This window comes from Eleutherodactylus coqui, chromosome 9 (genome assembly GCF_035609145.1).
Source record: "Eleutherodactylus coqui strain aEleCoq1 chromosome 9, aEleCoq1.hap1, whole genome shotgun sequence".
NCBI classification, from domain to species: domain Eukaryota; kingdom Metazoa; phylum Chordata; class Amphibia; order Anura; family Eleutherodactylidae; genus Eleutherodactylus; species Eleutherodactylus coqui.
Genome location: NC_089845.1, coordinates 82,707,289 through 82,735,089, shown reverse-complemented (window position 1 = coordinate 82,735,089; position 27,801 = coordinate 82,707,289). Strand labels below are relative to the sequence as shown.

The 27,801-nt window shown below is 42.1% G+C and overlaps 1 protein-coding gene across 2 annotated transcripts in view; it reads left to right on the top strand.

Annotated features, from left to right (window-relative positions):
• Window positions 1-21,639, top strand: part of MIB1 (MIB E3 ubiquitin protein ligase 1) — an 82,401-nt gene extending 60,762 nt beyond the window's left edge. The window contains exons 14-22 of one of the 2 annotated variants that reach the window (XM_066579631.1): window positions 778-864; window positions 2,069-2,230; window positions 3,261-3,442; window positions 5,802-5,994; window positions 6,395-6,473; window positions 10,081-10,194; window positions 10,944-11,044; window positions 14,238-14,371; window positions 14,847-21,639. In XM_066579631.1, coding sequence (XP_066435728.1) covers window positions 778-864; window positions 2,069-2,230; window positions 3,261-3,442; window positions 5,802-5,994; window positions 6,395-6,473; window positions 10,081-10,194; window positions 10,944-11,044; window positions 14,238-14,371; window positions 14,847-14,865 — 1,071 coding nt within the window. In that variant the 3' untranslated portion in view covers window positions 14,866-21,639. The other variant, XM_066579632.1, reaches the window with a different exon arrangement.
• The last annotated feature ends 6,162 nt before the right edge of the window (window positions 21,640-27,801 follow it).

The following is a 27,801-nucleotide window of genomic DNA, read 5'->3' as shown; positions in this document are numbered from 1 at the left end:
ACTATAGATATGAAATGTTCTCCGCTCTTATGTGCATCTTAGTTTCAGTTAAAGGGAATCTGTTACCATCTTTTTGCACCTCTCTGAGGCTAGTATAAGGTAGCGCTGATTACAGTGATATGTCCACTGCGTGTATCTGTGCAGTAGTTTAGGAGGAACTTACATTTTATTAGTAGCAGCCAGACAGAAAGGACTACAGGAAGTAGTCATTGATACTGGTAAGCTGCATTTAGCCATGCTCACCCTGTCCTCCAGCTACTGATTGACAGCTGTCTTTCTATGCACAGTAATAAGCCGACCGCTGTCAATCTGTGGTTGGAGGACATTGCAGGCTAGGCTAGTTGCAGCGCATTAATATCATGGACTACTTCCTGGAGTCCTCTGTGTTTGGCTGTTACTGATAACATCCCAGTTTCTCCCAAACCACTGCATATTTGCAAACCACAGACATCACTGTGATCAGCAAGCCTGTCACTACCTGGTGCTGCTCTGAGAGGACGGTGAAAAGATGGCGACAGTCTCTTTAACTATGATGCAGTGACAGACCCCATTGACTTTTATATTGGGGGTCTGTCAGAATCTGCGATGGAGTTTGTGGGTGGTCTTCAGTACCGATGTGACCGTGGCCCTACTTGTGCGCTCATCCATGTCTCTTTCACTGGTCATATGCACATTTTTAGACCGCCGGGTCTGTGTTAGCACTGTACAGCTAAAAGACAGTACATCTGCCCCATTTTTCTTGCTGATCTTTGACGCCAAATTGTTGTTGCATTTCAGGGCAGTGCAAATCTGGACATCCAAAATGTAAACCAGCAGACCGCTCTGCACCTGGCTGTGGAGCGTCAACATACACAGATTGTGCGGGTAAGAGACTACCACCACCTAATAGAGTTCCACCTATTCTTTTCATCACAGCACAGCTGTCATCTTTTATTAGCGGCAGTTGAAACCTATTCTGCGGGATGCATTGGGACATGCCCAGCACTCCCACCATAGTCTCGCAAACATTGGTGGTGGGTTTTTCCAATGTAACTACCCTTCACCAAACTTTTCATGGGGATGGCACCTTTGGCTGTATTGCTGTAAAGCCTGACTTGGCTTCAGAGCCAATACCTGTCCCTCTACACTTTCCTCCATCATTTTTTTATTTTAGGAGTGTGCTGCAGATTCCTTCTCTCCTTAATAATAACTGCATGTGAAAAAGTTGTACATAACTTCTTTTCCTGGTGATAGGGCTAAATGTGTTTTTCTCACCCACAATCTGGATATCTCCATAAACCAACTGTGTATTGCAGCATTGATACATGCTGTGTATCCCTCCGTGTAGTGCAGACTGGCTCTTAGCATTATGATCCACGTTCGGTGGGAATGCTTCCCTCTTCATTCCATCTTGTTCATAGAACAAATTAACATCAATTGGTAAATGTATAGAATTCTTGTCTTGTATGTTGTCCAATGCGATTGCCATCTGAGGTCCAGAGAATTGTTTTATTCTAGGGCGTGTTGGCTCACGCCTCATTCACCCGCACCCTTCCCTTTAGTCCTTCTGTCGTGTTTTATCACCTCCTGGTTGACCGTGAGTGACATGCTGTATGCCTCCTTATCTACCATACTAACTATGTAGGGGTTTTTGTGCATTTTAAAAGTATTAACATTTTTTCCTGGCGGCAAAATGGGTACTGATAAATACCTTTATAGTGTCTCAGTATTTGTAGTTCATTTCCCTCCTTACATCGTAATACGTCGTACATCCATTACGTTTATGGGTAAAATTACGACAGTGGGAGGCGTAGACCTATTAAGGTGCTCAACAATATTGGCAGAATTGTGAGATATTTATTTTTGGTATTTGGTGACTTTTCTCATGCAATGCCACTTAAAAATCTTTACTTTACAGAAACAGATGACTGTATATGTTTGGTCATGGGAGCATCAGCCCGCATTACAGTTGTATTCACCCCTCGCTTTACATTTCTGCATTGGATGCACGTTGTGATCCCCCTAGGTAGAAGCCATATGTAATGATCAGATTAGAGTCGCTCATCAAATGGTTTTATTTTATTTGCAGCTGTTAGTCCGTGCAGAGGCCAAACTGGATATTCAGGACAAAGACGGTGACACCCCTCTTCATGAAGCCCTCCGGCACCACACTCTGTCCCAGCTGCGCCAGTTACAGGATATGCAGGATGTAGGCAAGGTGGACACCACCTGGGAACCATCGAAGAACACTGTAAGTATCACCAGTATTAATGGAGTTTGTAGAGATTTTTTTATTCTTTCAGTGACCTGGTAGCACAGATTGGTATTTTTTTTTTTTGCTTCAGTCCTAATTCTCTTAACGCTTGGATGCTTATTGTAGACTGGCAGAAAGCCCGTCCCAAGGTGGCGACTACAATCTATCCACCTATCTATAAATCTCCAGGCTCAAGAAAATGATTCAATGAAATTAGGAATAATAGTTAGAATGTAAAGGCGTCAGCTACTACGAATACACAAAATACACAGGACAGACTATGTGAAGGCTCCTTTGCATGTTGCCCCGCTCGCCTACTTTTTTAGACAGTTCCAGAATTTTTTTTAAAGTCTCCGTTGGCTCCTCTCTTATTCATAGTGCATCCAATTGTTAAAATATTTCCTGCTAAACAACATTTCTTTGAAGTTTGTTGTACAAGGAGGCCATGAAAATTACCTCAGCACCACACTCTTGTAAAAGGTGTCTAAAAGAACATATTTGTTGTCTATAGCAGCCAATCACAACTCAGCTCTCATTATTCCTCAGCCGTATAAGAAACTAAAGCTGTGCTGTGATTGGCTGCTATGAGCAACAAAGACAGATTTTCTTTTAGACAGCTTTCATAAAAGTTTGGTGCTGGGCTAATTTTCTGTGGCCCACTCTATAGATGCTATGGTGGTGATGAGTGAGTGTGAGGTAGAGCATGTAGTTACATAATGCAAACACATGAGGGCAGTTTTGATAACAAATGACATCAAGCTAAGGTGTGTGTGTGTGTGTGTGTGTGTGTATGTGTAATATATATATAGTGTGTGTGTATATAGATATATATGTGTGTATATAGATATATATATTATATATAAAATATTAGATTCCTTAATGTATATTATCTGATGTGTTAATTAAAATATCTGAGGATCTGTTGCTAACATGTAACAGCAGCAGGACGTATCTTGAGAAAATGTAGCATGCCACTAATCAATTCTTAGTCTTGAAGACTCTTTAAAAGATGTTTACAATATTTCAGCTCATCATGGGACTTGGAACTCAAGGTGGAGAGAAGAAGAGTGCAGCATCCATAGCCTGTTTCCTTGCTGCTAATGGAGCCGACCTCAGCATTCGCAATAAAAAAGGCCAGTCTCCTCTCGATCTGTGTCCTGACCCCAGCCTATGCAAAGCCCTAGCTAAATGTCACAAAGAGAAATCGAGGTACAATTCCCTTTATTTTTATATAGGTTACTTCTTAATGCAACTAATGAAGTTGAGGGGAAAAAAAATGTGACACATGGAATCTGTGCGGTGTGGCGGGGAGCTGCGCAAGTATTTCAGATGGGACTCCATGGAGGAAAAGTTGTTGAGTTATAGGGGTATTCTGGTGACATTTAGTTATCCCCTAGAGAATAACCAGATGATTGGTGGTGGTCCGACCACTGATTGCCAGAACAGGGAACCCATGAGACTGGCAAAATGAATGAAGTGGTATCGTGTATGCTCGGCCACTGCTGCATTCATTCCAATGAGAACGCTGGGGATTGCCGAGTGCTTGAACACTACTTTCAGTGATCCCGTTGAAATTAACAGAGCGGTGGCTGAGCATGAACACTGCTGCTTCATTCATTTTGTGCTTTAGGAAACACAAGACCGCTGTTCTGGTGATCAGTGGGGGTTCCAGTGGTCGGACTCCCGACCGATCAGGTAGTTATCCACTATCCAGTGGATGCGGGTATATTGATGTCACTAGAATAAGTACACACAAATCTTGCAGCGATCTGTCACCAAGTTTTCTTCTTCCTGAAAACTGCATGACACTGTAGCAGAGATGGGAGCGCTTGTTCTTGGCCCAGTGATACAGACTCGACCTGTTGGCGGTGGTGTCACATCAAGGACGGCAGTCACCACAGAGATGGTGTGGCCAATACTGTGAGGCCAGATAAGTATTTGGATTATGTTCTGTCCACCAAAGCAGTCCACTTGAAAAATCACCACCAGCAATTACCTTCTGTGACGTTTTCATTGTGCTTGTGGTGTTATCTGTTAAAGTCTCTAGAAGAAAAAAAGGTCGATCTGGTGATAAATCAGCTGAAAACTGAGCTGTCAGACTGGCTCGCAGACAGATCTAATAGTGAAAGTCAGACTGCAGTTTGCTATGTATTGTGATAAATGCAGCAGGAGACAAACGGTGCAAAAGTTTTAATAAAACTCTATTGCAAAAGTTATTTTGAGCTCAAAATACCTACATAAATAGAAAAAATGCCCTCAAAGTCTATAGCCTTTAAAGTTTGTGCTTTTTTTTCCTTTTTGACACAATGGGGCCTATTTACTTAGATTGGAGATTCATATGCCGGCCTAAGTAAACTTTTCTCCCAGCTACGGGCAACAATGCTTTAATAGTTATAGGCCTTCTATTTATTTTACTCATTTATATAGCACATATGTATTCTGCAGCGCTATGCATCAGTGTTTTGTCCCTGTTGGGGCGCTTTTAATAAGTTTGTGTCATCTAGCGGTACCTCTGTGCACCAGATGGAAACATACACCAGCTATGAGCTAGAGTACGTTTTTAGTATAATCTATGCCAGTTTGGGCCCTGACAGCTTATAAAAACTCAGTCAAGGTGCCTGACAATTTGCAGTTTTGGAGCATGTGGCAGAAGCTTGGCAGACAGGGCATACTATATATACGCTCAAATGTGTGAATTACATTTTTTACATTTGCTTCAATGGAAAATCCTTTTGCTCAGAAAAGTGCCCCAAACCAAAAAAAAAGTATCAAAAATAACAAAACTCTTCTTTATTAGGACAAATACACACACTGACAAACATCTAAAAACACTTGCAAATCTCCCCAGAAAATAGATCAAAGCTGGGTATCCATAAGCATAATAGCACATGGACCCATATAGCAATCTACTATAGATATGCACAGAATCACAGCTCATGTATACAATAAACTACAAGTGGCAATATAAGAGAACGCTATAACTCTGTTGTGGTAACTATGTATCATCCCCTTGAGTTTTAGTGACCGTTTGAGTGCATACTATTGTTGGAAGTCCACCGTCCTTATTGAGGACCCTTTGTCTTTACATTTGTGTTATTACCCAGGAGGGTTCTCTTATATTGTCACTTGTACTTTATTGTATACATTATCTGGGATTCTGTGCAGTATTTTCTTACAATGGTGCTTATTTATAGGGGATTGCTATCTGGATCCGTGTTCTACTATGATTCTGGACACCCAGGTGTTTTCTATTTTCTTTAGAGATTAAGTATTTGTAGATTTTTGTCGGTCTGTATGTGTCCTAATGAAGAACAGTTTACTTTTGTAATTTTATTAGGGTAGCATGTATTCTTCCGCGATTTCCTTTGGTTTTTTTTGTGGATGCTCTGTGTATGGTACATTGTGCACCTAGTGGGGTATATATTGATGGGTGTGCTTGCTTTATCTTCATTTACAAAACATGAGCTTGCCATAAAACTACAAAAGCTAATGACCCAGACCCGTAGGTAGAAGCTTTGTTGTATAAAACATGCTTTTATTTTCCAACCTATTTTGTTCCCTTTTCTAGTGGTCAAGTAGGATCCCACAGCCCATCTATGATTAATAATGACTCGGAGACTCTGGAAGAATGCATGGTGTGCTCAGACTTGAAGAGAGACACACTCTTCGGTCCATGTGGCCATGTAGCAACCTGTTCATTATGTTCTCCACGTGTGAAGAAATGCCTCATCTGTAAAGAGCAAGTACAGTCTAGAACGAAGGTGAATTACAAAGAACATCTAAATCTCTGTCATGTTATATTATAGTGCGGTATCACCGTGTGGGCTCATGGGATAGGTGACCGCACACACGTATCCGCTCTTCCATAAATAGGAATCACAGAATAATGTTTGTAGGCTCTCTCCACTCATGATTGTTGGGAATCTCTATTTTACTAAAATCTGACTTTAAAAAGCCCACTATTTCGTCCCGTCCCCCCTTTTTTTTTCATTGTTTACTTTCAAGCTTGTTATTAGTAGCCTCTGCCCAGTTCTGCATCGTTTGTCTCTATAGTAATCCTTTTTCATTAATGAGAAGTCCTTTTCCAATGTTCCATTCTCCTTGTAGCTGTATACACTTCTGTTGGTCGTATTCAGACCTGTTGTGTTTTTTCTTGTATAGATAGAAGAATGTGTTGTATGCTCAGACAAAAAAGCAGCGGTCCTCTTTCAGCCATGTGGACATATGTGTGCCTGTGAAAGTAAGTATCATACCTACACAATGTATCTTTCCAGTGTTCAGTAGCGTTGTTTCATTAATATTGTAAAGTCTTAAGGCCCATTTACACGTAACGATTGTCGCTGAAAATCTGCCTAAATGAACGAAAGTGCTCGCTATTCGTCTAAACGCGAGCCGTCGCGCACTTCTCGTTTGTCGCTTAGTTTTAGCTTGCACAAAAGTCATCGGCTCGCTCACTTCTCGTTACATTTAAACCCTCCCTGCTCATTGGATCACATAGGATGTGACGCATGGAACGGGATCTGCCTGTCTAACTATTCTGCACGAGTGCGAATAGTGTTGACGTCACTTGCTCACGAGCTCAGTCAAACCAAAATCTATTTGTGTACAAGGGGCATTAAGGTGCTTTTACAAGGAACAATTAGCATATGGATTCCTGATGTTCGGTGAGAATCTGAACGATTATCATTTAGTGCAAATGCATGCATCCACTGAATGACTAACGAGAAATCGTTCATTTCTCGTTTGTTCAGTTTATGCATGCAGAGATCGTTCCGTGTAAACAGGCAATCGTTCACAGCGTTCTTGCTGTGAATGGGGGTGGGCCGGAACAATCCCCAGCCTCCATTCAGTCATATTCGTTCCTGTGTAAAAGCATAGGAATGGTTATCGCTGGGACAACCTGTTGGGTGTCTGTTGCCCAACAGGTCGTCCCATGTAAAAGCACCCTGACTTATTTTTCTGCTCAGTGGTGGTCTTATTAACCCAATAGTGACCACCAATATGTCTTTTTACTGACCTCACTATTGGGTTTTAAACCTGCACGTACATCCTTTTTTAAGTCAGTGGCTTGACTGACCAGTGACAGCCAGGCTCCTGCTCTGCCAGATGGGGAGAAACCTCAGATCCTGGAAGCTGAACCCCTTCAATGCCACAATCAATAGCAACTGCAGCATGATTGCAAGGTACCAATGGGTTCCCATGGTAGCCGGAAGCCTGACAAAGGCCTCCATGTCTGCCATGTAACTCAGCCTCTTAGACCCTAGAGACTAATTCTTTAGTCATTGCTTAGTAGAATGCACTATATAAGTAATGTAGTGTACTGTCCTAGCAATTGAAATATGCATTTTGTCCCCACGAAAAAAAAATTAAATGGCTAAAATACCAAAGAATCATCTTTTAAGAACAACACATAATAGGTATTACCGTGTTCCTAATGACCCAGGCAATGAATATATTTTGTGATTTATCACACAGGGTGGATGCTGTAAAAGTAATTTAAAAAACTAACTCCAGAATTACTTTTTTTTTTTGTTTGCCTCCCAAAATATGCAATAAAAAGCAATCCAGAAGTCACATGTACCTCAATCAATCAATAAAAACGGCAGCTCTTCACACAAAAAACAAGACCCCACAAAGCTCTGTTGTTGGAACAATGCTCTGTAATTTAGTATGCGGTGAAGCAGATTCAGTTGGTTTTTCTTTAAAAATGTGGTGTTATGCAAAGTAGTAAAAAATCTGTACAAACTTGATATTGCTGTAATTGTGCTGATTAAGAGAAGAAAGTTATGTTGTTTTTACAGAATGGGGAACACTGTAAAAACAAAACCCCATAACGATGGCGGAATTTGAGGGGTTTTCCATCAAGACCCCAACCCCACCCTCATACAGCTATATCAACAAGTTTTGACAATCGATTTGGTCCTTAAACCAAAAAATAGGCTTGTCACTAAGGGGTTAAATTGATGTAATAAATTATGCATTTTGGTCAACGTCTGATGTCTTATTACATTATAGGTCTACTTATGATGTCAATTACAGGCCTCATCTCTTTAAGTGGAAGAACTTGTACAATTGGTATCTGACTAAATACTTTTTTCCCCCCACTGTAGTTGGCTATATGGTGTCATAAATAGCAGCCTTACTGAAAACTGGATATGCATTAGGCTGAGGTTTGTACTTGCATATCCAATTTTAGGTTGCTGACATATGTGTTCACACTATTCAAGTTCTCTGTGACCTTGGCAATGCATTACTAAAATACTACCCTCTCCATAATAGAAATCCTTTCCCCAAATGACACGTTCTCTGAAACAGCTTTTCAAGCTACTTCTACTTGTTGTTTCTCTTGTACATTTACACTGATCGGCCAGAACATTAAAACGGCTGACAAGTGGGTAACATTGAATCTTTGTACAATTGCACCCGTCAATGGGTGGACTTTTATTAAGCAGCAAGTGAACAGTCGGCACTTAAGATTAATCAGTTTGAAGTAGGAAAATGGGCAAGTGTAAGGATCGGAGCGACATTGAAAAGGACCAAATAGTGAGAGTTATACAACGAAGTCGGAGCATCTCCAGAATACAGGTTCCGTGGGATGTTGCCAGTATGCTGTGGCTAGTACCTGCCAAACGTGATCCAAGGAAGGACAACTTGTGCCAGGGTTGTAGGCTCACCCGGCTCATGGGTGTGCTCAGGGACGGAAGAGCTACTGGGGCACAAATTACTAAAAAAAAGTTAACGCTGGCTGTGATGGGTATCAAAACACAGTGGGCACCGCAGCTTACTGTGTATGGGGATGTGTAGCCATAGACGGGTTAGAAGTGCCCATTCTGACCCTGTTCCCCATCTAAAATGCCTATAATGCACTTTGGAACAATGAAGGAAGGAGGATGGAGTAGTCTGATGATTCACGTTTTCTTTTACTACCTAGTAGATATTGTGTACATGTGTGACACTTAAGCCCTTTTTACACAGGCTGAAAGTCTGAGAATCAACTGCACAAGTGCTGACGTCCCCGCTAAGGTCGCTTAGTGCTCTTGCAGCGCTTTCACACAAAGTACTGCTGGCAGCTCACGGGCATCTAGTCTGCTTCTCGCTCCCCGCTCAGCACTTCTTACGGGAAGCGCTGTGCGGGGAGCGTTCACACAGCAGGAGAAGCCAGCGAGCTGGTGAGTGCTAATTAGGTCGTTTAAGCTGACAACAAGTGAGCCATAGTTTCACTTTCACACGTAACGATTATCATTCACTTCGGCCGTCTGGACGAATTTTGAGCGATAATCGTTGCTTGTAAAAGAGCCTTCACCTTCGGAGGCGCTGACACTAGAATGCACCATAGAAGAAGGCAAGCCGGTGGTGAGCAATGATCTGCTGGAAACGTTGGGTCCTGGCATTCATGGGGGAATGTTACTTAGACATGTACTACCTACATACATTGTTGCAGACTAAGTACATCTCTTCATGCCAACTTCATTCCCTTATGGCAGTGACCTCTTTCCGTAGGATAATGCCTCCTTCAATAGAATGCTTCAAGGTGTTGGCCGGTAAAACTTCCAGATCTCAATCCAATTGATCTTCTGGGCGATGTGTTAAAAAAACAAGCCCCATCTCTCAACCTCCTGGACTCCAAGGATCTGCTGCTAATGTCTTGGTGCCAGATACCACAGGACTCTTTCAGAGATCTTGTGTAGTTCATGCCTTGATGGATCAGAGGTGTTCAGGTAGCCAACGTACAGGTGGTTTTCAGGTTCTGGCTAATTGGTCTATTGAAGTTACATGCCACAAGTTTAATAGTGCGGCTCTACCTGCTTACCTTGTCTGCACTAACTGCATTGTGTTTTTCTTTCTAGACTGTGCAAGCCTTATGAAGAAGTGTGTTCAGTGCCGTGCTCTGGTTGAACGCAGAGTACCCTTTGTTATATGTTGTAGTGGGAAAGGTACAGAAGATGTTACAGATGACATTGGTAAGACAGATTGGAAAACCGTGATATAACAACACAACATTGTTAACCTGAAAACCGTAACCGTTTTAAAACTCGCTGAAAGGTGACCAAATGCCATTGTGTTTATGCAGATTTATAGTAAATACAGATTTGAAGTTGACCCCTATATTACTTAGTGTGAATTGGCAGAGTATCAACTCCAAGAAAAAAGTAAGGCTGGGCTCACACTGTTTGAGGCTACCATCTCTGGTATACATCAGGAGTATCCCTCAACATTATACCTCCGATGTAGGGTTCCAATCCACTGTCTGACGTCTTCCTACATTCTGATTGAAGCTTCTACAGCCCCCATGTCAGAAGATGTCCGACAGGGTATTCTTACAGTCTATTGCAGCCACTCTGCTGTCGGAGCCTCTCTGGCACACACACTGGCTTTAGCCAGCAGATGGCACTGTTGTATAACAGCAAAAAGAGAAAGCCTTTTAGGAAACCCTGAATCCAAAATTGGATTGGAAAGGGTTCAGCTAGCAGTAGTCCCCCTGCCAGAAGGGCCGCTGTGCTGGTTGTATATATGCTGTGTTCCGGTGCTGATCGAACAGGAGAAATGTCCATTATTAAAAATGTTATATTATGGAATTGCTATACAAGCACTACTTGGATATGTAGAGAATATTGTCTATACATCTTAAACCACAATCTACGGCATGTGATGTAATTTCTGCTGTGTTATTGTAATTTTTGCATTCTGATCTTTGGGTTGTGTTTTGCAGCAGGCGGGAACATTCCAGCTTTACAGAAGGACAAGGACAACACTAATGTCAATGCAGACGTGCAGAAGCTGCAGCAACAGTTACAAGATATCAAAGAGCAGGTACAGAAGGAAAATGAATCCAGCTCACTACAATACATGCATTACTACTATATGCGTGTTATCGTAGGTAGCTTTAAAAGACATACGTATGCAGGTAAACCTTATACGCTGATCGTAGGCATAATATTAGCTGCCATGATGCCACACCTTGATAATTACATGCATTTGGATCCCCGGAGGAGCAGTGTGTATAAGCGGCTCACAGCTTTGGAGCAGCCTGTGTTGTGGAGGTACAAATGATCTGGCTGACTAAATCAAAACCTGTCCAATCCTTTTCCCTTGTTGGCAGACTTGAAAGGAGCTTTCAGACAGGCATTCTTGGTATGAGATTGTTGTCAAATCATATCAATTCCACTGACAAAACCTCCCCTCCGCGGCTATATTGCGGATTCCTAGTAGTGCATTTGTTTTTTTTTTACTGCATATTGATTTTGTTATTTGATAGCTCATGTAACCCTTAAGCCAATGGCAACATCTGCTGTTACATATACAGTGGAGGCTCGCTAGACAGTCTTTGATAGCTGCAACAGCTACAATCGGAGATAACTCGTACTGCAGCTGTTAACCCTGTAGATGCCACTGTGAATTCTGACAGCTGTATTTAAATGACCCGGCAGGGGAAGAGCGGTCCCTGTCACTCTGACCTCCCACGATCAAATCATGGAGTGCCAGAAAATAAAATACACAATGCCAAAATTATGCACTTTTGGTCATCCCATCTCCAAGATAGAATATAATAAAAAGCAATCAAAAAGTCATATGTCCCTTAAAATGCTACCAGTAGAAACTACAGGTTATCTGTCATAAAACAAGACTTCAGCAATCCTATCGAAGAAAGGGTAAAAAAAAAACACAGTATGGTGGTCAGAAGTTTGGAATTTTGGCTTCTAGGATTAAGTTAGAGAAGATCAAGTTGTAGTTACAGACTAGGTCTGAAGTGCCCTTACAAAATTAAATATGTTGTTCCCTCTAATTCTCTAGATTGTTGTATAAAATGATTAAGATGTCAAACACTCAAAACTTTAAGACTTTTTCCCAGTAACATAAATGCCCTTAATAAATCTCCAATGTACAAACAGAACAATTTTGTAATTTACAACTTTTACAAATCTAGTGTCATCCTTGGGATATACAATTCCATTTACCCCATGTGTCCCGATTATGATCTTTTTGGCCTGCTCCAGTTCCTGGCTAGGTCGAGCATGTGCGCTTAACCCCTTTCTCTATTTTCCCTGTCTGAACAGTGCAATTTCCCATCTTGCAGTGAACGCTTTCACTTACTGTGCGTGCTCAGCCCTATGCATAGACTTATATGGGATTCAATGGAACCCATAGAAGACCCTAAGGGCTCATTCACACGACCGTATGCGTAAAACACTGCGTGGGTCACGCAGCATTTTACCAGTCTGTGGGAGCCGGCTATCACCGCGTATGACAGCGACAGAGTATCTCACGCACATGGTCATGTGCAGTGTGACTTCTGTCTTTTTTTTTTAATTCCCCGCTTTGTCTCATAACAGAGCTATCATCGCAAATACAAAATGAATTGCATATAGACAACATTAAATCCACTACCCATTGAAAAGAATGAGGCTCGAGATGCACTGTGAAATAGCATGTTGCGATCTTTTTCACATGCGTATCTACACGCAGTGTTTACATGCTAATGTGAACTGATCAATGACAGTCCATGTACTTTCATTGACTCCACCGTGTATCATACGGCCATGTATCGCGTGCATATTACACCCTGAAATCACGGCCGTGTAAATGAGCCCTAATCAGCTGAACAGGAACAGTGAAAATTGTTATAGCAAGAACCACAGCCATTGCGTCTGGAACGCTGCTAGGTTTTTGTTTTTCTGTTTTACTGTGAAATGCAAACTCCTTCTAAAGCCATTTAAGTGAAGCCCATAGAAGATAATGGATGTGGCTGAGCATGCGCAGTAAGCGCACATCACAGCAGATGAGGCCAAGCATGCACAGAACTCATCTATCATCCTCTATGGACTCCATTAAAATCAATAGAGCACATAGATGCAATGGGTGCTGCTGAGCTTGAGCAGCAAGTGGACCCTCTGTTTGCATTTCATGGTAGTATGTTACAGAGCCGAACAGCAAAAAAGCAAAAAAATATATATTGCATGACTTCTGATGCGACGACTGTGGATCTTACTATAACAATTTTACCTGTTCGGCTTGTTAGCGATTTGCTTTAGTGGAGCCTACAGTTACAGTGATTGAGTGACGGGTTTACTAAATTTACGGAGACTAGATAACATAACCTGTTGGTGAGCACTGGAGTTGGGGAATACTGGTCTGTTCAAACAATCGGATTAGACTGTGTGTATCTTGAGCTTCCATATAGGGTTAAAAAATTTGATTTGGGACCTATTCCCTTTACCCGCTTCCCGACATTTGCCATACAAGTACAAAGGATACAGGGTTCCACTGTATAGAGCACGCTTGGGAGTGAAGCCTGATCTACAAGCGTTGGGTGTCTGCTCTCAATGACAGCTAGCACCCGCACGCTACTTTCAGGAGCGCCGAGAACTCTGATCCCAACAGTTAACCATTCGGATCCTGTAATCAGTTCTGACAGCGGCAGTTACGTGTCTTGACAGATGGAGCTAACTCTCACCTGAATGGCCTACCTGCAACGTCATCGCAGACTGCCATTCATTTACCATGGCAGCCTTGTGAAGGTCCCAGGCCTGCCATGGATGGTTTCCTATTAAAGGGAACCTGTAAGCTATGGTGCTGTTATAAGGCATGTGTCAGGGAGCTGGGTGAGCTATTTTTTTTTTTATATATTCACGATCCCGCTAAAGATCGTACGGCATTAAAATCTGACTCCTTGCATAGTCCTGTGCACATGCTTTGAGAAATAATTAAAAGCTTTTGTAAATTACAAGTAAATTTAAAACGTATTTTGAAAAAAATCCTTTTTCTAAGTTGTCCCATCAAAAAAATCTAAAAAATGAGTATTGCCACATCTGTAACAATCCAATGTATTAAAATATCCCATTATTTGCGCTGCACGTTGGATGCGACCAGAAAAACATGCAAAATTTTAGAGTTACACTTTTTTGCTCAAAAATAAAAGTTCAAAAACAAACCAAAAACATTTGTGAACGTGGAGTTAATTCTACAGATGCTATCCATTGAAATGCATATATTTCTTTTACCACAGACCATGTGTCCTGTCTGCCTGGACCGGCTCAAGAACATGATCTTCATGTGTGGACACGGAACCTGTCAGCTCTGCGGTGACCGGATGAGTGAATGCCCCATCTGTCGGAAGGCCATTGAACGAAGAATCTTATTGTACTAGTCTCCCAATTGCTTGTTTTTGTAGTCTCTGCTTCTGTACATAATTTTTCTTAATACTCTGGGTTACTTAATGCTTACTGCATTCTCTGTTGAACGGTTTGCTGCGAAATTGTATGCTTGGTCTTGCCACGGTCTACTCCTAGCGTTTTCCATGTACTATGTTTTTGACTGCGAAGCGCTTGTATTTTTCTGTGCTAATTAATACTGGAAAAAGTAATTAAAATCGCACTCGTTTAGTGCGTTTGGTCACAAAGCAGTGGCAGGAGCAATTATACATTTCATAATGCAAATTCTTTTCGGGCAGTCACTCGTGTGCACAAGTATTTTAGCAGATGTCTCACATATGGCCGAGAATTGAAATGCTTAGTAGCAAGCCTGCTGGTAGTCCTTGGACTGGAAATTTAATTTGCTGCATTAGAGCTTTATTTTCATTAAAAGAAGTAATAGAATTTCTTTCATTCATTTACAGATACAGTATGTCATGTTAGGAGAGAGAATCTGAGATGTTGTGCTCCCAAAGGCAGAACAAAGAAGCTAACTTGATGTCTTTTCTGATACTGAATAATGAATGTAAACCTTACAAGTGCCCAAAACTACAATGCTCAGTTTTCTTACAACACTGAACGTCCCTAGTGTGTCTGCTGGATTTTGGTCACTGGACATTTATTCAGAACATCGTTTTTCCTTTTTTTTTTCTTTTTTCTTTTCCTCCATTCACCATTTTTAAATAGCTGTGTTAGATTCTCTATTTATGGTAAATTATGCTGTAAGAATTAGTCTTAACGAAGACTTAAGAAAAAAAAAAAAGTTCTCCCAACACAGAGATGCCCTCTCACGACTGCTTTATGTGTATTTTTCTGTGTGTATTTCATAGATAATTTTTCAGTCACCGTCAAAGGATTTAAAAAGTGGTGCTTTCATTCACTCTACACTATTGGAAGGATTCTCAGAAATACAGGAAGAGCAAAGCACATTTATTATTGGTGTATTTTTATTTTTTATTATTTTGCTTAAAGTTGGTTTTTTGAGCAGAAGTTTTGTGTTTCTGTGTATGAGATCTGGTCAACAAAAGTCATACTGGATGATAGATTTCGTTTTGCAATACCGGAGAACCCTTTTAAACATCATTCATGACCAGTTCTTCTAAAGGTATGTTCACAGGGGGCATATTGGGCTGCAAGCTTTTGCAGTAGAGAATCTGCAGCAACTGAATCCACACCTAATGGCACTGTGGGGTTTAACCTTTGCATTACAACGGTTGAAATCCAGTATAAACTGACGTGGATTTTAAATCTGCATTATTTTAATTATGCTGTGGATTTTGTGCTAATTTGGACAAGATTTTTCAAAATTTTGACCACATGGCTTGTGATTGTTACGGACTTTTCTCAAGAAATTCCGCAGCATTTACATCCTGGCTGACCATATCCTAAGGCCGCCTTCACACGGGCAGTAAATGCTATGTAATTTACATTGAAATTTTGCAGTGTCTAGAGTGCAAGCCATGTGGAGAAGATTTCAGAAATCTCCTTCGCATGGTGTGCAAATTTTCTACTATGAATCCGCAACGGGTTTTGTTTTTTGTTTTTTTTATTTAAATGCTGCAGATTCTAAATCTACAGCATGTCTATTAATGCTGCGGAATTCAACTGTTGACATACAAGGGTTAAAGTCCACAGCTGTTCTGCCATTAATAACGTGGCCAAATATGCAGCATTTAGGTCTTGATTTGGCCACGGTGGATTCTGCGGAATTGCTGCAGGTGTTCCGTTGCGGAATGCCTGCACAGATTCCGCCCTGTGAGAAGGTTCCCTGATAGTGTATGTACATGCATATTCACACGTGTTTTAGCTGTAGAGACCTTCCTAAATATGCTTAATCTAATTATGTTATAAAAGGAAAAGAGTTTTCATAACTCATATTTATTCTCAATAATGGTTTTGAAAATGCTTATTATAAAAATGCAGCACGACACTTGTTGTATAGCTGGGCAAACATTTCAGTGGTTTATAATTTTATGTACTGTTTGTCACAGCATTGTGCTAGCACAACTCTGTCTTCTTACTAATTTAGCATCACCTATACCAGAATTAGAGCGTTACAGGAGTTAAATAGATTTCACATCTAACTCGCAGGGTTATCGATTATATACACTCATAAAAGAAAGCGCACCTAGAGGGAGTTGCCAAATCCAAACTCCACTTTATATGTGATTGTTACATTAATATAACACTTGGAGGAAGGCTCTAGTATCTTGTTGGGACGCTTCTATCTTGGATGCAAGATGGGATATGGGCAGGTATGGAGACATACGGCTTCCGTATGGTATCCTATGGCATATCTGTCCACATTTGCTGTAATTGAGTCTCTAGGTCATGCAAAATTCATAGGCTGATGAAGTTGGTGACACAGATGGTCTAATATATGTTCTATTGGCCATAAATCTGACTGGACAGGCCGCAGATGTGTGACAATGTTGTGGGGACATTCCTGTTTCACCATTGCTATGTGCGGCTGAGAATTATCCTGCTGGAAAATGGCTCTTGGAAGACACCAGGAGAGGAACACATGTGGCAGCAGGATGTCCTGAACATATTGCTGAGCTGTGATTGACCCTTGTATCACTACTAGGGGTGACTGACTGTTGTTTGCAATGGGCCCTCAGACCATCACACCAACAGTGGGGGCAATGTGATGCTCCACATCAAAGGCAGGATTGAGGTGGTCATCCTTAGGTCCCGAGGCAGAACACGGCAGTTGTCGCTGCCCAAATTAAACTTAGATTCTTTGCAGAAGACAACCTGGTTCCATTATGAAGCAGTCCAGTGTAGTAGTTCACGACACTACTGCATACAGAGATATGATGGTAGGTAGGTGACAAAGGCAGTACATGTAATGAGGGCCATAGGAGCAAATGTTGTTCATCCAAGCGCCTGGAGAAGGTTCAGACAGACACAGGGGGTGTAACGATTGTGCCACCTGTCTCTAGATGGTGGACACTGAAACAGTTGGAGCTCCTTGTGCTCATTGGACGGTCAGATGATCCTTTGCTACTAGTAGTCTGTTGAGGATATCCTGAGCCCGGTCACCTTGTGTGCTCTCACACATCTACTGGTCCCAACACCTCCTAACAGTCTGGTCGAACCTCCCCGGTGGCAGCAATTTGTTGATAGGACCCTCAAGCTTCTCCCATTTCAGAAACGCCCCCTCTCAAACTCAGGCCAAAATCTCTTGGATTGCATCATAGAAGCATGTCTAGTGGTCAAGCTCTACACAGCGGAAAAAGGGGTCCACGACACGCACATAGCCTCTGAGAGCCTTATTGTAGGCCAAGGGGGGCAAGACCATTCATCTAATCGTGCCACAACTTTAATCATTTGCATATCTACCTGAGATGTAACTGCATGCCGAGTTTTGCAACAAAACGACAACTTCTTCTAGGGGCTCGATTGATACATAAGAGTGTATATAATATTTATTAGATATATTAATCTCCACCCACACACCATGCCATACAATTGTCACACACCAAATATTACACACTGGACTTAAAGGGACGCAACCAAGAATTGAACAACTGCTCTTCCTGCAAAAGAGCTCTAGAAGGTTCTGAAATGGGTCGTTAGTTCTGTCTGTTTTACCTACTATTTGGGGTGTGGACTATTGGTAGGATGGGGTATGACATCACAGAAAAATCACTTAAAGGGTGGCTTCTATCTCCCAACTATGGAGACAGTGCAGCCTATGCTGCCGTTTTCCTGATAACTTTTTGTCCCTAGTGTCTAAACCAGGGTCAAAGCATTTTCTCCTGTGCCCACTCCAGCAAGAACATGTTGATGCTTGAGCCTCACCCAGGGCCGAAGTTCATTGCAGTTTAAAGATACACTGAGGAAGACTTTGTCTCCTGACCCCCCCAGTGGAGTCACTGCTGCTACCAGAGAGAGCAGCAAACCGCATGTGAACCCCTGTCAGAAATAGCATTAGATCAGTATATTCATGCAATATGTATTCTTAGTTGCTTTTAATGGCAGGTTTTCTAGAAGGGCTTTTCTTTCACTCTTTGTGTCAGTTATATTCATACATTCCAACGACAAACCTGCTGAAATCAACACATTAAAAAGTAGCATCTGGCCTAAAAACCCCACAGGAAATACAAGGAATGTCCCTGTTGAGACCCTCAATCTTCAAAAATGAAGAGAGAATGATGGGTGGAAATAAATAAAACTGGTGTGTTAATATTCTGAAGTTCTGCTTCAGTATTCGCACAATTTCCATGCCTTTTATGCCTTGTGCCTTAAGGGGGTATTTCGGTTCCCCAACGTTGCTGTCAAATTAATGAAATATTATGTAACATCATTTGCAATCTGGTTCCGCTTGGATTTTGTATCGGTCTACAAGAGATTCCCTTCTCCTGGCACTTCAGAAGGGCTTATTCCCAGGTTCCCCTGCATACGACCAGTAGACATAACAGCGCTACAGGTCGGGCGTGCTCAGTAGGAACAAACAGGGACAGATTTTTTTTTTAGTACTCTGCTCTCGGACCGGATTGCTGACCAGGCGACGCTTAGTGGGGGCATGTACAGGACGGAAGTACAGAGCAGAGATTTGTGAGAAATGTACATTCAAGCTGCATGTCAGCAGGGGTGCGGCAGCCATTTTAGAAGGCAGCGATGTGGGGAAACCTCAGAAAAGGAAGACAGGATAAGAAGGTAATGGTTGTGCAATTGATACCCATAACCAGCTGTGCATAAACACCTTTTATATCTTGAATTTGTGAAAATTAATTTCACAACTGAATACCCCTTTAACATAAGTAACACTTTTTTTTGGATCCGATTCCTCTAAGGGGTTGTCAAGTTAGGTTATTTTATCTTTAGTTACAAATCCTCCCCTACTCGCCTCTCCTGGTTCCCCGCAGCTCGGAGTCTCCCCTGTGATGCTGTAGTCATCCTCTGTATGGGACATCATAGCTGCTGCATCTGATCTCAGACCTTCTTGCTTAAACGCCGAGGTCTGTGTCTGGTTGCAGGCAGCCTGTCTTCACAGAGCTACAGGGATCCAGCAGAGGAGAATATAGCAGGTTTTATCTCTACACATAGGTTCTCCAACCTATAACCAAAATATTTTAACTTGGACAGCCCCCTAAAGACATGTCAGTTGTGACGTAGTTTAAGTTTGCATTTTCCATAGACTTAACAGTTCTGCATCTTTGCTGAGAACTTTTGTCATGCTGTTCCTCTGTTAATCCTCCTGGAAATGTATGAATAAGCAACTGAGCTGTACCATTTTTCTCAATAGTTTGTTTCCCTACACATTCATACACGGTCAGCGCTAATTAGACATTGCCAGGCTGCAGAGGAACCGCAGAATACTAAGAAGAGATACTCTATACTTATTGTTACATGGGAAATACATATATTCAATAAAACAGGCATATTAGGAGAGGTGGCAGGTCCTCTTCAGCTAAAGCAGATCATTTTCATTAAAAGAGATTATATATATATTTGTGCTTCTCTGAAATACAATTTTAGTAGGATAAACAGACATTTCTTAAAAATGGTAATAAAAAAGGTAAGTTTCAGCTTCATGAATATATTGAATAAATCCTTGTATTTTATCATTGAAGACTAAGATTTAGGCTATGGCTACATGACTGTCTTGGTCACACGACATCACTCTCTAAAGTCAGTTGGGTTTGACTACGACCCTCCCACCAAGGGTGGATATTTTGCGACCTGTGTGTCACGGTCACAACAACTTGCAAGTTACACCACGACCCCATTGACTTAAATGAGAGTGCGAGGTTGCAGGGCTACACAGAGATCTTTGTTCACAGGCAAATTAGCCATGTAGCCTTAAGGTGCATTAACATACAGATGATCAACATTCGTCAGAAACTGACAGCTTTGAGCGATCATTTTGCATTAGCTACTAATGGGTTAATCAGCCCTTTAGTAGCTAACTAGCTTTATTTGTCTGTATTTAGAGCCGGTGGTCTGTTCTCTAAATACATCACAATTGTTCTCCAGCTGTTAAAGAATATTACCAACGCTGCCCATGGAGAACTTGGCATGCGGTCCGTCTTATCAGGGACGACTGTTTTCATGCTGACCTGAAGTCAGCGATGGACGAAAAGTGCACAATGGGCACACATTTACGCACAATGATTATCGCTCAAAAGATGGCTTTTGAGCGATAATTGTTGCGTGTAAAAGGGCCTTCAGTTTAAATATTGACCAGTCTCTGGGTGCCCCAAGAGTTTCTATCACAAAGACTTTTCAAGGTTACCCTGTTATTTTTATATGGCATAGTATGTAAAAACATGTTTAAACTTTGTAGAGATTTTCTATTGTTTGTATCGGCATTTTGTGTGTGTGTTGGCTAATCGGCTAATATTGCATAAAGCGCATTGTGTTTTGAGATTATTTGTAGATACTACAGCAGACATTCAATGACCTAGACAGGGCTACTGCTGACTGTAAAGCCTTACATGTTACGGCCGCAGCACCAAGCTCCACATGTGGTTCTACTCTACTCAACTCGCATTACTGTAGGGCTCTATGGTGATGCATCGGTAAACATGCCTAATACTAATGTTACTTCATGTTGCTTTATTCTCTTAGACCAGATTCTCACTTTGTTTTTTTAAAGCCAATTCAAGCAGTAGATAATCAATTGAGAAGTACAATCTTGATACTTTTCTTCCCCGTAGCCCGGTGACACACGAGTGTATCCCAGCTGCATTTATGGCCTCCGGAATCCACAATGCTTAGAGGTTGGGTCAAGAGACGCACGGTCAGGACAGAACATGTCCGTACAGATGCATAGGTGCAGCCAGAATAAACTTGTGTGTCACCAGCCTTAAGATGCATTCATGGCTTCAGCTTACGAAATTGCATCAAACCGTCTTCCAACAGAAATTTATCATCAAAAACCTCCAAGCCATGTTTTTCAACCACCTTATCATATGGTAGCCGAAGACCACCCATCCATCTGATGCCCCCTGGAAGATTTACAATGCAAACTTTGGTGAGAACTGTTTGTAGCTGGACACCATCTATAACTACTACGGTCTATTAGTGTTTTTTCATATTATGTTTCAGATGTTCAATGTAGAATGTTTTCCGTATCTGTTTCTTTGTATCGGAGCTCCAATAACTGTCAAGACCTGCAGATATTTTGTACACAACTGGAAAATCCCCATTGCTTGTTGTATTACAGCATGGCTTATGCTTTAATAAACACTAACATTTTACACCTGGTTTTCCGTGGTAAACGCTCATGTTGTAGCAGTGTGAAAATTATTGGTCGATAGAAAAGTGTGTGGTTGGGGGTAAGCGGGGGGGGGGGGGGGGGGCTGGTTTAGCCAAAAAATAAGCATTTTAACATTGACTGTCCAAGATATAGGTTGCTGCAAGAAGGTGGATGTTATAATTGTTTCAACTGTTAAAAACAGGAAAGTTGATGATGAATTCAGAAAATAAGATATTTTTTTAGGAAAATGAACGGTAGCATTCAGGGTGATCGTACCCCCAAAGTCTGTATTCACACAGTCATTTTCACTCCAGTAGTGAAAGAAGAAACAAATCAAGAAAGAACCTTTCCGAATTGTAAGGTAATGGGATTTTCCAGTGATCTGAACCCTTTTTAGCATGAAATATACATCACTGACATCATTTACAGCCCAGTGAATGTCTCAGATCTGAGTTGATTGACCTGCTGTTGTTTTTAAGACCTTTCTACGGGTACCATCACCCGGGCGGATTTATTCCATAGGAATGTTGCAGAATTTCCGTTCATGCGGAATATTCAGCACCAAAATCCGCACTGCTAATGTTCAGATTGTGATGCGGAATGAAAATGGAGGAATCCTGCCAGCAACTCCACATTTTAACTGGTGGATTTTGCTGTGAAATTTCCGGTTGGCATTGTGGAATAATTCTGCCTGGGTGAAAGCACATGTAGAAACGTTTACTACTACTGCAGATGTAGGGCATGCTTCACACACAATGCAAGGGGAAAATGGAGCCGTTTTCCAAAGCAACCAATAAGCTATGAAAAGTGTGAGCCATGCTCTGCTAACTAAGCACCATGAGCTAAGACTGGGTTCAATTGAAAACTTCTATTTTTAATTTTATTTAAGAGATTTTTTCCATACAAAAGAGGAGAGAATGTAGGGGGGGGGGGGGATGGGGAGAAAAAAAAGAAAGCCAAGTAAACATAAGAAGTACATTTCCATGGCTGGGTATACAGTTCAAGTTAGAGAGCATTCTCTTGTGTCAGATGTTCAAGCGAGTATGTTAAGAAGAAGAGATGAGACCCATCTATATATCTTTGGCAGGGCCAAGGTAGGTATAACAGAGCTCCGCTAAACTTGTGTTCAGCAGACTCAACGTGGGGCTTCCCTAGCCATCAATCCGACAATGGACCTTGCAAACCTAGGGGGGGTTAGAGGTCATAAAGTCTATCCATGGGGCTATCCAAGAAGGGTTCTTTGTGTGCCTGTGGGAGTAAATTTCCTTCAGTGTATAGTAATCGTAAGCTGAGAAGCTAAGATATGAGAAGTGAGAGCTGAGTAAAATGGGGACAGCCTATTGGTGTTTAGGAAACAAAGGGCCAACTCTAGTTTCGGGGACACAAATTGACGTGTTACAGAATGAATGAGGTGAAATACCACATTACAGAAAGAGCAGATAACCAGGCACGACCACCACACAACCTTTCCAGCAGATCTCAGAAATAGCTCTATTCATTCTGGCCCCCCTTGCTGGTGTTTGGTACCAATGCAGAAATATTTTCTGCGAGGATTCCCAATGCGTCACATTGTGCAAGGCTTTCTTAGTCCAAGTGAGGGCCCATCTCCAAGCTTCCATACTGTATTGCTGCTTGAGATCCAGTTCCCACAACTTCATTTGTGGGGATTTATTTTGAGAGTTTAAAGTGAAGGAGTCCTTGTAAAATATGGAGACTCCATTAGCTGTGTTCGTAGAGAGAGAGTGGGGAACACTGGCTTCATGTCAAGAGACTGTAAGGCATATCTCCACCTCAGGTTGGCAAAACCTAATTTGATTGGCAGTTGGAAAGATTGGTTTAAAGTAGGGAAATCCATCAAGGCGTTTCCCCTAAAGAGATCTCTGATCTTTTTAATGTCAACTGTTTTCCACACCCCAAAATCAAAGTCCGCAATTAAATAAGAGAGGAAGCGCGCGGGGGGCGCCGAGGCCAGAACCGACTCTGTAGACTTAGAGACCAGTTGCTTCCATATGTGAGTCAAAATTGAGTCAGATAAGGGAGATCAAGGGCCGCGGCCTCTAAGGAGACCCATTTTATCTGCATCGGGGCTACCCACCACTGTTTGATCTGGTCTAGTATAGCCGGTGGAAAAAATCTTTTAACGTCATGCCTCCCAGCTCGTGTGCTTTTGCTAGGGAAGTGAATTTGATTCTGACATGGGCTCCACCCCCAGATGAATTTATTGATAATGGATTGGAGCTTAGTCAGAAATGTGTATGGAACGGGGATCGCTACTGTTCTAAAGATATACAGATGCACAGAAGAATAATCATCTTGACTGCTGTTATTCTGCCAGCCCAGGAAATAAATGGTTTGTGGAAATTGTTTAGCATATGTAGGATATATTTAAGGAGTGGTAGATACTTTTTTGCGAATGTGAGAGAGCTAGGGCATGCTAATACCTAGATAGGGTATGGCGTTTTCGTTCCAGGCATATGGTAATGAGTTTGTTATAGTTTGCTTAGTCTTTGCATCTAATCCAAAGTTTAGCTTCTGGGATTTTGTGTTGTTCACTTTGTAGTATGAGACCAAAATGGGCTTGGGTGACTTGGGCCTGTTTGAGAGAAGTAATGGGATTTGTGACTGCCAGTATCACATCATCTGCATAAAGACTTATCTTATGCTCCTTAAAAGCTATTTTAATTTCCTATATGTCCTTGTTGCATCTGATTTGCTCTGCTAGTGGCTCCATAAGGAGAGCGAATATTAGGAGTGATGGGGGCAACCTTGTTTAGTGCCATTCGAGATGGGGAGATGCAACCCGAGGAAAATCTCTAGCAGATGGAGCTGAGTGTAGAGAAAGGATCGATGATTTGATGGGCCCCGAAAAGCCAAATTTCTCTAGGGTGGCCCTCGGGTATCACCAGTGTATCCGGTTGAAGGCTTTCTCAGCATCCAACGCCAGGAGCAGAGCAGGTATCCCACCTCTGTCTGCAATCCCAACCAGGTCCAGAAACCTCCGGGTACCGTCAGGGGTTTGTGTCTGCAGAACAAACCCCACCTGATCCGTTGCCACTAATGTAGGGAGGATGGCGAACAGTCGGATGCTCAGTAATATCTTGACGTCAGTATTCAACAGGGAGATGGTGCGAAAGTTAGTCAGAGAGGTATTCTCATTCAACCCTTTTTATTTTTTAGTATGACAATGCAAGTCTGCAAGACAACAGTTGTACGCTACAAAAAATGGATTTTGCTCTGTCAATGTACAAAATGTTCCTGTTCTGTACAGAAAATCTCTCAGCAGTTATCTCATTATCATCTCATATAGGAATACAGTGAAAGGTAAACCCTATTATATAGCGGATGCAGGATCCATCATTGACAATGGTTGAAGATCACAGCTTACCTCCTTCCCGCTTTCTGCATAATCACCTGAGTACATATCACAGAGCATGACTAGGATAGTCTCCCATGCTATCTAATGTATATATTTAACCTGATGCGGTGCAGTTAGTTATCAAAACAACTCCGCCCTCGTGTACGCATTATGCAGTTGCATCAAAATCGCTGCAAAAACACGTGTTTTTTTCAATGTGGTTTCTAGTATGGTTTGTACCATATCCCAACTGCTTCACCTGAATAAGGCCTCATGCACATGGGCATGCACAGAATCCGCCCATGCCCGGTGCTGGTGACCCTGCGTACCTGTCAGATGAATACTTGTTCTGTAATGTGGATGTACCGCCAGTGCACATGCACAGTACAGATTTCCCCGCACTGTCGTCTAGGCAATGAGACAGATCCGTGAAACTTCCGCAATGCTCATTGCAGAAGTGCCACAGGAGTAATGGCTTCCATTGACTTCAATGGAAGGCGTCCCTGCGTATCCCCTCTGAAAATAGAACATGCTGCAATTTTTTTTCGGCACGGAGTGGCTGCAAATAAAATCCCACGGGAGAGGAATCTCCACACACATCAATGGGCACAGGATCTGTTGACAAGCGCAGGATCCACAATTCAATTTGCCCCGTGTGCATGAGGCCTAAAGCTTAAAGTGTGTGGCTGGCTTTAGTTCGGGTTTCCAAATTATGTATTTGTTGCAGAATATGCACTGGAATTCTGTAACAAAGTACAGTACAATTGTAACTAAACCCTCAAGGGTGAAATAGGTGGATTCTAGACATGCTGCAAACTTTAATCTGTTGCACAAATGCTGCTGATGTGATGCATCCCTTCATTCAAGAGAATGCATTCAAAGCCTTCATTTGTAGTAATATCAATTAAGGCCACAAGATGGCAGCATCCACTCTATGTATTTAATGCACTCTTGTACACGTGCAACATTCTATAGCTACAGCAGTTGCTTTCAAGCTGTTTCCATGCTGCTCCCCTGCAACATTCACTTGTAAATACAAATTTTCTAGTGCACAGAAAACGTACGTTATAGTTTTGGGAGAGAACAGCCCTCTGTTCTGCCCCTTTGTGGCCACCTTCTCCTGGGTAATGGACTGTGCAAAAAACACAAGCACAGTATGCCCTGTGGCTATCGGCTGGGCATTAGTGCACTGTAGCAATATGGCACTATGAGGAATAGATCCAGAGAGGAAACCATCGTAAAAAATACTTCTAACCAAACTTTCCAAATCTCTGCCATTTCTAATGGGTCTTTTACACAGATTGACAAATGTGCATATGATTGTTAACTCCAAATCGTTGCCTAGTGTAAACATTGCAAGCAACTGAATGACAGACATTGAAATGCTCATTTTTCATTGATAGCATCTTTCATGCAGATATGAAAAATATTCTTTGTCAGCAGCATACTCCATATGCAACTTGCTACATCGGCTTAGGTGCTTGTTACAGTAGGTTTATCTTAGAGCGGACATTGAAGGTACCATGGGGTGATTATCACCTGACTTACTGCTAGAAACAGCAAATTCGACCGATCATCCCGCGTACAACAAATCGCTCACTTGTTGTAGTTGCTTGGTTTTCAGCGGAACTAAAAACCAAGGGAATGTCAGGCCATGTAAACAGGAACTACCCAATCTTTCAGCAACTCCTGTCTACTGTGAATGGAGGCTGGTGGGCTGGAACAATCCCTGGCCGCTCTGTCTCGATTCACTTGAATGACTATCGCTCCCGTGTAAAAGCACAGGAGCGACAGTTGCTGGCACGCCTGGCAGTCATATCATGTAAAGGTACCCCAAAGGGACTATATCACCAAAAAAGTGTTGTATTAATTGAAACCAGATAGTGAAGCATTTTCCATTTTTCTTATGTGTTTTTATTTTCTCACTAATTTTTTTTTTATTCTGTTTTCTCTACATGGCTAGGGGGCGGCCATCTTTCCTGAGATCAATTTCTTTCCTGGTCAAGAGTATCTACGATTTCGTCTGTTTTCAGCTCCAGGTCGTTCGTGCACTGGCCCAGGTCATAGCTGTTTGCAGCTCTTCTGTGAACATCTTTTGGATGTGGGGGAGCAGTGCATTGTCCGATGAGGACAGAGCACCCAAGGATGATGGCTGTACCTGACTGCCCCCATGCGGTAGAGTCACTTGCTGCATCATTGACCGGATTTTTGGGAGAGGGAGCCATCGGGCTCTGGTTGTCGTTTTGGTGATCCGTGAAGAAATCTGGCAGGGTACTTTGCAGCATCCGAGGAGATGGGATAGATTAGGATTTCTGTCACTGTGGCTCTACCATCTCCTCCCCCGACTGTAGCTTGGGACCCGTCCAAGTTACTGCTGGAAGAGGTCACAGGGAAAGGGTAATTAGTGGTTACCTTAAAGACCGTTCTTATTCGTGACACCATCGGTCTGTCCTCTGCAGTGAATATGAATAGTGTAATAAAGTAGTCTACATACAGGGATAACTTTCTGGACAAACTGGGAATGGGCGGTAATGTCCATTTACTTAACTTCAACAAAGTAACAGTAAATCCGCAGAGATTACACTCTTTGAAGGTGGTGTGACAGGGAGGCTCTCTCGGGGTAATCCAGACAATCCACAGTCCTAGTTATCTGTGTGATCCCGCTCCTAGCAACTCTCTTCCGATCTTCCTCTCTACCGGTCAACACTCACTGCTTTCCCACTCTCTGTGTCCAGTAGTGACACTGGCACATCCTACGTAAAGCAGGCCCAGGCCAAGCTGATGGGTATCCATTGGCCTCTTTCATTCTTTCCCA